At 47.8% G+C, this 13,023-nt stretch overlaps 1 protein-coding gene across 2 annotated transcripts in view; it reads right to left on the bottom strand.

Annotated features, from left to right (window-relative positions):
- The window catches only part of VSIG2 (V-set and immunoglobulin domain containing 2), a 59,287-nt gene that overhangs the window by 11,485 nt on the left and 34,779 nt on the right, over positions 1-13,023 (bottom strand). For both annotated transcript variants that reach the window (XM_088481852.1, XM_088481853.1), the window contains exons 2-3: positions 2,740-2,906; positions 453-657 (exon numbers count right to left, since the gene is read on the bottom strand). In XM_088481852.1, coding sequence (XP_088337978.1) covers positions 453-657; positions 2,740-2,826 — 292 coding nt within the window. In that variant the 5' untranslated portion in view covers positions 2,827-2,906. The remainder of the gene's footprint in view (positions 1-452; positions 658-2,739; positions 2,907-13,023) is intronic.

The raw sequence follows: 13,023 nt of genomic DNA, 5'->3' as shown, positions 1-13,023 counted from the left end.
GTCCGGTGCCCCCCTCACCCAAAACTCCCGGTCCCACTCCACCCAGGCAGCAGCCCTAGCCAGGGACCCGTGCAGCAGTCCTGGTGCTCCCACTCACCTCAGGACCCGATGCTGCCGACACAGCACTTGGATTTGCGATGCCGACAGAAGGCGTTTTTTTTCTTCAGGCGCTTCCTACGACATTACCATATTTTAGCGTTGCGATGCTATTAGCGTATAAATCTGAATCAGGCGCTAGATCAATAATCTGTTCAAAAAGTTACTGATTAGAAACTAGAGCGCATCAGCCGGGTAAACAGTGTCCAATCCTTATGCTCAGAGACATAAAAGTCCTCATGCGAAATCATCTAAGCGCCATATGTACGTACATGGTGCCTAGAATTATGCAAGGTTCCCTTTAAGATTGTTCCCTCATTACAATAAACCCCATTTCCATCCCTTGAGCCTCTTACCCAGGACAGACAGCTGTACAATCCCAGATCCGGTGCCGCTGAAATCCGGCGGGTTGTTGACCTCGCAGACGTAAGTCCCGTTGTCAGACCAAGCCAGGTTACTTATCCGTAATGAGGCAACCCCTGAGGTGGGGGGGCTCTGGACGACACTCAGCCGATCCGCCTGGGATCCAGGTTTATACGACTTTCCGTCGTAGTAATAAATCTGGGAAGAGGAATAACATGGCGGCGATGAGACGGTGGCGCTGATACCGCATGGATCATGCAAAGAAGTCCAATGAGGAAGCCATAAAAAGCCGCATGAAAAAGTAGCGCAGGTGGAATCTCAATATGCGTCCAGCTTTGCGCCAGTCGCATATATTTGTCTGGGTTAGGTCATGCGCACGTCAGATGCACTCTCACACAACCAGGTCATCAGCACAAGAACATTGGTTTTTCTCATTTTGCTTGGAAAACATATTCTCTCTGTGTCAGCTTAGATTTAGCTTAGAACCATGTAAGATACAGCAGGTACAATCTCCCTTCTCACGCAATAATGAAAGCAGAGAAAATAAATCCTAAAATATCTTCACTTTATAATCACATAATGCAGTCATACGTAATGAGGGCAATCCGCAGTCAGACAAGTGCTGGCGACTTCACCATCAGCAGCGCGGATTTGCACCAGGTACTCGCTGATGATGCAGCTACCGATAGATTTGCGTCTCCATGTCAGGTTAGTTTGCCATTACATGAACATTCCATTACTGTGCCCTGTATTTGCTGGTTTCCTGCCCAAGTGCCACCTCTCCTGTCATAACGCAATCTGATCTGTTACCCTGTAATCCAAATACAAGTGCCACAGGGGCAGAGACAGTGCCACTACCTTGGCCTTGTGCCCTGGGCAGTGCCACTGCTTACACACCCCCAGTAACGGCCTGGTATCTAACAAAAGTAACAACAAGGAGCTCTTCACACCCTTGGGCTGTCATGATGAATGTCTTCACCTGAAGATAAAGTTTTGAAGTAAAAAATACTGTTTATGCATTGTTTTTGTATTTCTGGGAAATCTCAGGTGGACATAGTGACTGGGGAATCTCTGGTGGACATAGTGACTGGGGAAATATCTGGTGGACATAGTGACTGGGGAAATATCTGGTGGACATAGTGACTGGGGAAATCTCTGATGGACATAGTGACTGGGGAAATATCTGGTGGACATAGTGACTGGGGAAATATCTGGTGGACATAGTGACTGGGGAATCTCTGGTGGACATAGTGACTGGGGAATCTCTGGTGGACATAGTGACTGGGGAATCTCTGGTGGACATAGTGACTGGGGAATCTCTGGTGGACATAGTGACTGGGGAATCTCTGGTGGACATAGTGACTGGGAAATATCTGGTGGACACAGTGACTGGGAAATCTCTGGTGGACACAGTGACTGGGGAATCTCTGGTGGACACAGTGACTGGGGAATCTCTGATGGACACAGTGACTGGGGAATCTCTGATGGACATAGTGACTGGGGAATCTCTGATGGAAAACTGTGCTGCCCATTTGCTTTCAGTTCCTCACCAGCACTAGACTAGAGATGACAGGTGGAATCTGATTGGTTGTTATGGTCGCCACAGTTTTCCTGTGCACTAGTTTACCTAACTTTCCCCATTTGTCACTTGCATCTAACTATGCAGTAGTATAGGTCTCACTAGTAACCAATATGGTGTTTTGTGGGTGGACAGAAAATCAGGTGGCTTAAACATTAACAAAGTTAACCTGATACATAAACTTGCAGCCCTGCAAGGAGATCCACGAATCAGAAGACAGGATTGAGAACCACACTTAAAGCATTTATACACCCTAACTGCCCCAAATTCACTGGGACACTTCCAATTGGGATTTGTTTTTTTGTTATTTTTTTTAACTGAGGAGATTGTTTAGGTGAATTACCAGCTGCTTGTTGCTGAATATGCTCATTTATTAAATCATCAAACACTCAGGGAAATATTGTAGCATATACTTTAACGATACCAGTGCAGGTCAACTTTATAACATGGAGGACTAGCAGGATGTGGAAGGTTCTTGGAAGAGAGTACACGGTCACAAGGAAGAGAGGCTACAAGAGTTACAACTTATGATGCAGCGCCACCTACTGTCCCTATAGTATAGCTTCTCATATCCTACTTAGCCTATAGTTGTTGTTATACTGCAACATTGATTTCATATTGTAATAAACACACTTTCATACAACAAAAAAACAAACAATAATATACAGTATACATATATATATATATATAATAATTTCTACCTGTCGTCCAGTTGACGCCGTTGTGGTGCCAGAAGCAAACTTCCATTCTAGAATAAACTGAGACTGAATAGTGGTGGTGGAGTACATACATGGCAGGGTGACGCTAGCCCCAGACCTCCCCACTACCACTTTCTCAGGTATAGTCACCTCCACAGTCTGTACCAAACCTGAAAGAAATGGAAAAATAATTGAAAGACAAATGTCACCTCATGTCCTGTAAGACCTAGAACATTTCAAGTTGTCCTACTGACACAAACTGAGGCACCAATGTGCAGTTATACGGTATACATTGCAAGTCCTGATAAGTGGTGCATCATAGACTCTTTATTGATTGATTTTCCCTAATACCCCTTTACATTCCCAGCACTGAACCCCAATACCTCCAAACCTGCGCTCATCTCTAAATATGACACCTTGCTGTTATTTTGGGTCCAGATGCCCCAGTTCACCTTTCCTTACTCTGGGGTCGATTTATCAAGTAGTGAAAAGTGTGGAGAAGTTGCCTATATATAGTTACACATGTTGCTCACCTGTTGCGTAATATCAGGCCACCAGTTACTTGTAATCAGACAGTCCTGAAATGATTCACAGTCCAGGGGTGATGAGCAGACAATGCTACAGTCAGCAAGGTCCAAAAAGCAGTGGTGGGCCAGATGCACAGGAAGACAACAGCAACAATCAGGGATGAGACAGAAACGTGATCCAAGGAGGATCCCAGTATTCCGTACGCAGCAATTTTTAGCAATAAGAAAAAGGATAGCGCAGCAGCTGCAAAGAAAACCATATTATCCCAATGGATTTCTACTGACACTTTAACACTCAGGGGCCTATTCATCATACCTTAAAAATAGATGGAGGTAATTAGGTTTAGAACTGGCATGGAGTTCTACCTAATTACCGGAGAAATCCATCATTCCTCCTCTCCATAACTATCTAGTCCGAAAAGCTGTAATTTTTGCGATGACAGCTTTTTGGGAAATAGATAGTTATCCCTGCCTGCTCCAAGTTACCGCAGCTGGAAACAGTGCTGCGCATGCGCTGTTACATTCGTAAACCCAGTGCATGCGCAGCACTACCTACAGCTGCGATAAGTTTGTGTGCCCCCCCCCAACCCCCCTTCCCCCTCCGCTCACTTCCCCCCCGTCCCGCACTTACCTGTCCGCGCAGCAGTCTCCGGCTCCGTCCTGCTGGTCTGACACGTGCTCTCCCAGCACACCACAGTACAGTTTAGAAAAAAAAAAACTTTTTCCTTTTGTCTCTAAACTTTATTGTGTTCTGCTGGGAGAACACAGTCTGCGAGCAACCACCGGAGCCAGAGGAGAGACCAGAGCACCGGAGGGAGCTGCAGGGGACCTGTCCAGCTGGAAGCAGGTAAGTCTCACCTGCTATTCGCCACCTCACAGTGACGGATAGTACCTCCATCAAATTCCGAAAATACATAATTTTCGGAATTTGATGAATACCATAATTTGCACATCCCCATACTAATGCACTAATGTACTAATGTACACATACTAATGTACCCATATACTAATGTACTAATGTACACATACTAATGTACCCATATACTAATGCACTAATGTACACATACTAATGTACCCATATACTAATGTACTAATGTACACATACTAATGTACTAATGTACCCATATACTAATGTACTAATGTACACATACTAATGTACCCATATACTAATGCACTAATGTACACATACTAATGTACCCATATACTAATGCACTAATGTACACATACTAATGTACTAATGTACCCATATACTAATGTACTAATGTATGGGGAGTGTGGAAATTAACGCAGGGGGACTTAGCAAGGAGATATCAGTGTTATCTCCTGTGCTAAGTGGCTTCATGAATACTAAAATAACGTTATTTAGGGAAAATGGCCTTAAAAACGTTATTTTAGTGTTGATGAATAGGCCCCTCAATCTTTTACAGCCTAGAATTGCGTACCTATTTAACATGGATTGGCTAGAACTATCCCGTAATAAAGACAAGGAAGCAGAGATGTTCTTTAATATTTGGCTTCCGTATGTTCACACATTAACACCTCAGGTTAAAGACACGCTCCGTGCCGCAGTCCAACTTACAGCCTGGTATAATGAAGAAACCTTGTCCTCAGGTACACCCCCATTTTAGGTCCTGTAATGCAAAGTCAGTGTAAGTAAAAAGACCTGGACAGTTTGGGGAGTGCTCAAGAGCAGGCTCAGTACAATCACCTAGCATTGACTGCTAGTGTGATCTCACTATGGGGGTCTATTTACAAAAATGTGTTAGGAGATAAAGTGAACGGTGATAAAGTACTAGCCAATCAGCCCCTAACTGCCATGTCACAGGCTGTGTTTGAAAAAATGGCAGTTAGGAGCTGATTGGCTGGTACCTTATTACCGTTCACTTTATCTCCTAACACAGCTTAGTAAATAGACCCCTATAAGTGTTAGGGAGCGTGATTCCAATCAATGACAGGTTAGTTGTCACCACATGTGCAAACACATTTATATACAGGGAGCTGGAGACGCATCTTAACCTCCAGAATCTCTTCTAGTCATATCATCTAGCCAGGGGCAGAACTCTGGGTGACAATGGAGGCGCCTGCCGCCAGGCTCCAGCACTGAAGGGGCGCCTCCTCCATTGCCCACAATATATTCATCCCACTTAGGGCTGTAACTATGTCCCCGGAGTGCACAGTCACAGCCATCCAATACATGACACCTCTTCCCGGCTCCCGAGAACCCACTATACACTAGTGGAGAGCTCCATGTGTGTGTGTGTGTATATATATATATATATATATATATATATATATCTCGCATAAATACAAACAGAAGTGTCTGGTTTTACAGCCCGACACTTAGTAAATGAGCCCCTTAGTAAGACAGATGAAGAGCGTGGTTGCACACAGATATACAAGTGTCACATATCAAATGAATCAGCAGAGTCTCCTGGTGCGTCCTTGTCACATCGCACTGCGACTAAGACACATTCTGGCAAAAAAAAAAAAAGACACAGGCACTAGCAGACTTGCACGGGACCCGACTGCTCACTCATGCCAGGAATATCGCGCTGTATGGCGGATTGAGGCTAGATGCATGAGGACGCATCTGTAATTTGTGCGGCCGCCTCATGTTGTGGATAACTGCCCCGTCTAATTTGGTCACCTTTGTACTTTGATCATTGTGTTGTATGGCCTATGGGCGCTCTCTCTCTCTCTATATATAAATATATATATATATATATATATATATATATAGTCTGACCCTGTGCCGGCACTTTACAGTGTGTCCCAACACCCGAAAATGGAGGCATGGCAGAATTACCATAGGCCACACCTCTACATGATGTTATTTGCCTACATGGCACGCCTCCAAATAACGTCAGGCTGGCTGGGGAGAGCCTCACTAGCTGGGCTTCCCCCAGACCCTCTCCCGTCACTGAATGCGTGCATCATCATTCCGGCTCTGGGGTCCGGCACCGCCACACAGCTGCGGCGGTGGGGGTCCCCAACCTCCCAATTTGACCACCCACGGGCCACTTGGGCCCACTGGTGGAACAGTACTGTCCCGCTGAAATCAGGATGTTGGGGAGGGGTGCGCCCTCTACGGGTGGCGCCCCTGTTCGACCGCACTGATCGTACAACACCCCTAGAGCCGGCCCTGGCCTGTCCCTACTCATTAGTGTTGCTGCTCCTCAGCACCTTCTTATGTCAGTGTGACCCGTCCGGCGCCCCCCTCACCCACAACGCTCTGTCTCACTCCTCCATGGCATGCCTATGGTCTGTGTGTAACTACGGGTGTATCTGCTTACGTCACAGTGTCAGCGGCTGTGACCGGGGGGCACCAAATTATAACTTGCCTCCGGGGACCTGGAATTAATTTACACCACTGCATCCACCCAATTTGTCAAAGTAAGCAACGTGAGTACCAAATAGGCACTTATGTAGCGAAATACATATCACCAGCTGTGACAATAATGACCTTGGTGCAGTTATATGGGTTATCCATTCAGGGGTACAGCCCCATGCTATATAAATATCATATTCAAAAAGGTAGATAACGCCCAAGTAGAGGAAAGGGACGTTGCCTGTAGCAATAGGATAAGTAGCACTATACTCTGGCCAATAGGCCTTGTTACCACTCCGTCCAACATCAAAGGCTTCCAGCAAACTGGTTACCAGAAGATAATGACCGGAGATGATGCTGGTCCGCTTGATGTGTACCCCTCTAGGTACAGGACCTTCCACAGGGGTGCACAGGTATAACCAGACAATACTAGTCCTTATACCCCCATTATACACACTTCAGTGCCACACAGAGGGCGGGATGTACTAAGGTTGCGGTGAACATTCCGTCAGTCACCGCAACCTTACTAATCGCATATGCAATTAGTATTGCAAAGGACAACTCTTGCGCTAAGAGCTGCCCTTTGCGAAGCAGCCAACGCCGTGTGAGGGGATCTCCATGGGACCCCGCCCCCTCCGAACCCTGGGAGCTTCCTGCTGGTGACCTGTGCAGGAAGGACCCAGGAGGAGCACAGGCCAGTGACTAGAAGACTCAGGTGAATGGGGCTAGCGCTGGGCGATGTCGAGGCGGCGGCGAAGTGTCGGGTGCGAGCTGTGGTAAGAAGCCCATAGGCTCCTACAAGGTAATGCCAGGTTTTTCTGTCGTTACCCGCAGCACCAATAATAGGGCTACTGCTGACTGCAATGTGCGGCCGCCATTGCTGGGGGAACCCTCTGCCGGCTAATTATGCGCGGTGTAGCCCATAGGTTACAGTGGCTAGCGCCATCTTCAGATGACGTTAGCTGCAGTGGCCAATCTCCGGCATGCATCGCATTCCAGAAGCTGGTAAATTTGGCAGCATCGCATCCCCCATAGAAACCTATAGGAAATGCGGCTGCCTGCCGGAATGGAGGGATTGGAAATATCTGTTGCAGCCCCTCTGTCATACATCCGGGGGAAACTTAATATTTGTGGTTAACCCCCGAAAATGTATATTTTCGGAGATTAAGCTGCAAATAAACAATGATAAATGGGCCCCATAGTTTCATATACACAGAACAGAATAGTATTGGGACAGTGCGATTAATCAATGTAAAAGGGGCATTTACCATATAATATAAAATATGTATGAAATAGAAACACAGATTAAATTGGATTAAACACAAACATCTGTTGTTTTCCTCTTTACAATTCAATGGAAATATCAATGATGTAATGTGATTAGATGGCCGTGACGTCATAGGTTATAGCAAACGCAGGAAAGACTAAAGTACTCTCAGCTAAAGGTGAACACAAGCAATCAGCCAATCAGATTATTAGCGGTGATTGGCATCATCATCATCGCTGCGCACGAGCAGGCCTGCATTGTGGTAAGTCAACGCTTAGCGCTGACGGCCGGTATCGATGGGGATCCGTTATCGCTCAGCTACGCCAAAAATCTTCACGGTGAATAGTTTTCTATCACTATGATGGGAATTAGGAAATAAGGGGCCTGATTCAGACCCACTCGCGAGCGGCTGTCCGCTCGCAAGTGGGTCGATGTTCTGGACTGAGCATGCGCACGACGGAGGGAGCTCCGTCGTCTGCATGCGCCAGACGCGACGAGCGAAGGAAAGTCCTTCGCTCGTTGTGTCCGGTCAAAGGGGGCGTGCTGTCAAAAGCCGGCCCACTGACATCACTAGTGATGTCAGTGGGAGTGATTTGGGCTCTGATAGAGCCAAAATCACTCCGGAGCTTGCGGGTTGAAAACCTCAACCGCAGGCTCCGGCTCGCAATTTCGATGGTCGCGATGGTCTCGACCATCGCGGCCATCAAAATGCACGCTCGTATAGCCTGTGGGTGGTGACCCACAGCTATACGAGCGTCCAGAAGGATGCTCCATTTTCATGGAGCCCGGCCCTCATTCAGAGCGTGCGCTCTGCTCAGAGCGTACGGCTCTGAATGAGGGCCAAGGCTTTTTGGGGATATTTCATAATTAGACATTTCAATAGCAAAAAGCAACAGAGTCCCCGGGAAATTGTGGCATATTCAATTCTTATTAGTCCCCAAAAGAAAGCTCAGGAACTATTACAGTGCAGAACAGGAGGCGCTGCGTATATAAACACCCATTAGATGTAGAAAGACGACTAAATAAATATAAACGTGCCCCAGATAAACACCGGTTTGTCCGGAGAATAAACTGTGAATAATCACATCACAGGCAATCAGCCGTTTCCTGCCATCAGCGATGACCAGGTACAGCGCTGGGTGGGTTAGTGATGGTTTCACACCGTCCCGGTTACTTCCTCTTCCTGGCTGTTAAACATCAATAGTCAGAGCCCCTTCCTCTGTTTGCATAATAATATCTATTATAGTAAAGTATATCCAAAGCGGCGACTTACCCCTCTGAGACAGGAGGCCTGGTATTAGGAGAAATAGACATTTATAGAACATTCTGAGGGAATGTGGAGTCTGTCTGTCCGCTGAAGCGATGTCTGGAACCTGTTATCTGCACAACTATTGTGCTGCAACAAGGGAGCAGTGAGTCACTGATACCGGCCCAGCCGCTGGTATTTACCTATCTTCTTACACTAATCGTGAGCCTGGGAGACAGGTACTGGGGTGTCACCTAGCGAAGGTTTCATAGGGTCGGTCACAAATGTCAGTGGGGTCTATATTCACATTTCACTGAGTGCCTTAAGGCCTTAAATGACGACTGTGGTGAAACTAAACAGTATATCCAAATAATATTTTCTTTAGGGGCCTATTCATTATTATTTGTGATTAGCCTATGAAGTTTAAGGCTCTGACTCGCCACGTGTTGCAGCGGCAGATCCGAATCTGCAATTTAGTATTGCTCCGATGCGGGGATAGCTGCTCTGAAAAGCATCTGTCCCCACCAGCCAGGACCTATGGGTGGAGGGGTCAGAACAGATCCCTCTGCAAAAAAACAGATCTTCTTCCAATGGGAATTAGCAGGGCACAGGGGGAGATGGCACCAGATCCCACAGTGAAAGTTTTCGGAGCTTGATGAATTCACCTCCCCATACTAGTGTATGGTGACACGAGGTGCATCGGGGCTGTGCTGTGCGCAGGAGATACAGGGGTCTAGTTACTAAGCAGTGTTAGGAGACAGAGGGGGTCATTCAGACCCACTCGCGAGCGGCAGTACGCTCGCAAGTGGTTCGATGTTCCCCACTGCGCATGCGCACGACAGAGGGAGCTCCGTCGTGCGCATGCGCGAGACCCGGGGAGCGACGGGCTTTCCATCGCTCCGGGTCTCGCACCAAAGGGGGCGTGCTGTCGATGTTGATTGACAGCACGCCCCCTTTGGTGGGCGTGCCGGGGGCGTGGCGGCCAGACGGAGGCGTTCCCATGGGAACGCCTACCATCTGAAGCCGGCCCCACTGATAGAGCCAAAATCACTCTAGGGCTTGTGGCAGGGAGACCCTACCGCAGGGTCTCCGACGCAAGTCCGATGGTCGCGATGGTCAAGACCATCGCGACCATCTTTTTGGCCGCTCACATATGCTGTGGGTGGTCACCCACAGCTATGTGAGCGGCCAGGAGGCCGCTCCATTTTCATGGAGGAGGGCCCTGATTCAGAGCGAGCACTCTGGTCAGAGCGTCCGGCTCTGAATCAGGCCCAGAGTGAAAAGTGATAAAGTGATAGGGTTCCAGCCAATCAGCTCCCAACTGTCATTTTTCAAACACAGCCTGTGAGATGACAGTTGGGAGCTGATTGGCTGGCACCTTATCACTTTCTTATCACTTTTCACTCTGTCTACTAACACTGCTTAGTAAATAGACCCCATAGTCACCATTCATTTTGGATGTAGCACCACCACACTGAACAGCACTTAATAACCAAAGACCCATTTCTGGCGTAGGAACTGTGGGCCTGATTCAGACCCGTTCGCTAGGCTGCGTTCGCACGTAGCCTGCCGATGTTTGCAATCTGCACATGTGTATAAGATGCAGTGCGCGTGCGCAAACTAGTCAATGCGATCGTGAGGCGATCGCACCCTGTACATAGACACCCCGCTAGAATGAGTGACAGGAAGAGCCGTTTGTCGGTGGTGACAGGGGGTGGTCGATGGAAACGGGGGTGTGGTGGTGCGAACGCAGGCGTGTCTGTGCATCTGAACGCCGTTTCAGGGGCCTGCATAATTAAGAAGCAGCGTCAGCGTACACGTCACATGGCTGGATTACACACAGCAGCACTCGCAGTACTTGCGGTAGGGTACGGTCAGCCACAAGTGCTGCGTATGGGTCCGATGTTACTCGATGTTACCGATGGTTTAATACACTTCCTGGAGATGACGTGTGTTGCTAAGGGAAATTGGGCGTCTTGTGTCAGGCTGGTGGACGTCTAAAAACACACCGCTATCGCACGGCAAGACATAGTGGGCGTGCTAATGACTTTCTAGCGATCGCGGGATTTGCATACTTTGGCAGCTGACGGCTGCATGCGAACACGTCCTAGCGACCGGGTCTGAATCAGGCCCTGTGTTTGCGATGTTAGTGTCCCCGCTACATGAACAGCTGTAATAGAAGGTGTCTCCCACACAGAAATAACACAAGGGAACACCCTGCACTGTCTAACCCCCCTATTATTACATGATCATTGTGCTAAGTAACATACGCACAAATTACCCTTGTCGGCTTGATGTGGAGGAGATCCATTCTCCTCACGGGGGGGGGGTTGTGCGAATTACACTTCTGCGTCTCCCTAGTACAAGTTGGGAGCAGGGACACAATGCGGCCTATGATTAGGGAGACCTCTGTGCACTACAAATGATAATCCCCATGGTAGCCATCTTGGCTGCACTCTCATTGTTTGGTACTTTACACTAACAACATATAAACCCTGAACAACAGAATCAGCTCCAATATCTACAACAGGAGGAAGTGTCGCAGCTCATGAATAAAGGAAAAAATAATAAATTCTGGGACTGTCCTTCGGAAATAGGAGGGAGGGGGAGGGGCGGCGACACACAGAGCTTACACTTGGAATAAATAACATTGACAGACCAGGGATACAATTGCCAGAGATCAGGATGAGCTTAGCGATTGTGTAAATACACGTGGATGCGTGGGACTAAATATCTAACTGAATTAACATGCACACGGGAATTGTACCAGTATAAGAGTTTAGAGATCTAGGGGTCTAGTTACTAAGCAGTGTTAGGAGACAGAGTGAAAAGTGATAAGAAAGTGATAAGGTGCCAGCCAATCAGCTCCCAACTGTCAGTTTTCAAACACTGCCTGTGAGATGACAGTTGGGAGCTGATTGGCTGGCACCTTATCACTTTTCACTCTGTCTCCTAACACTGCTTAGTAAATAGACCCCTTATTTCCAAAAACATATAGACTGGGGCATTTTAAGAGAGGAGGGGACGTGTGTGCAGTCTCAGAGCCTGATTCACTATGGATCGCAACTGCGATTAGGCACGCAGATCAACTGCGATCGTATGCTAATCCACTGTGATCGCTATGCCGTCGCTGCGCAACACAAGGACTCCCACTTTACCTTACACACATCCGTAATACTTAGCAAGACTGCGAAACCATCGGTAACAGTGAGTACCATCGCAGCCTCACGCACACTTGCACGAGCTCTGACCTTACTCAGGAATCGATAACCTCGGCGCACGCAGTGAGTACACAAGCTGCGTAAGGCATCGCAGTGGATAATTTATGCCGCCATTTTCTCTGTGATTTTTGCTGCTCTGCAGCACCGTAACGTGACAGGAGCTGATTTGTCGGTACTTTATCTCCATCAGCTTTAGATCTCTCCACAGCTTGATACATCTCCCCCAAAGACTCCTAAGGCCCAGCTCCATCGCCCAGGCCTGCGCCTGGCTAGCCACCCCTCTGTTACCTCCCAGCAACAGCCATTGAACTCTCCTCTCTCTTCGACTAAGGGGTCTATTTAGTTACTAATCAGTGTTAGGAGACAGAGTGATAAGAAAGTGATAAGGTGCCAGCCAATCAGCTGCCAACTGTCATCTCACAGGCTGTGTTTGAAAAATAACAGTTGGGAGCTGATTGGCTGGCACCTTATCACTTTGTCTCCTAACACTGCTTAGTAAATAGACCCCTTACAGTTATACAGTGGAAGGAGCAAGGTCCCCAGCAGCACAGAGTATATCAGGAGATGAGTGATGTGTCAGTGAGGACGGAGCTGCATGTGACGGGCAGTGACATGATGTGAGGAGGGGAATGGAGGCAGCAGGAAGTCACATATTGAGTTATATAGTGGGAGGAGCAAGGTCCCCAGAAGCACAGAGT

This window comes from Taudactylus pleione, unplaced genomic scaffold (genome assembly GCF_031769625.1).
Source record: "Taudactylus pleione unplaced genomic scaffold, aTauple2 ptg000278l, whole genome shotgun sequence".
Lineage (NCBI taxonomy): Eukaryota > Metazoa > Chordata > Amphibia > Anura > Myobatrachidae > Taudactylus > Taudactylus pleione.
The sequence above is the reverse complement of the archived record's forward strand: the minus strand, read 5'-3'. Positions and strand labels throughout refer to the sequence as shown.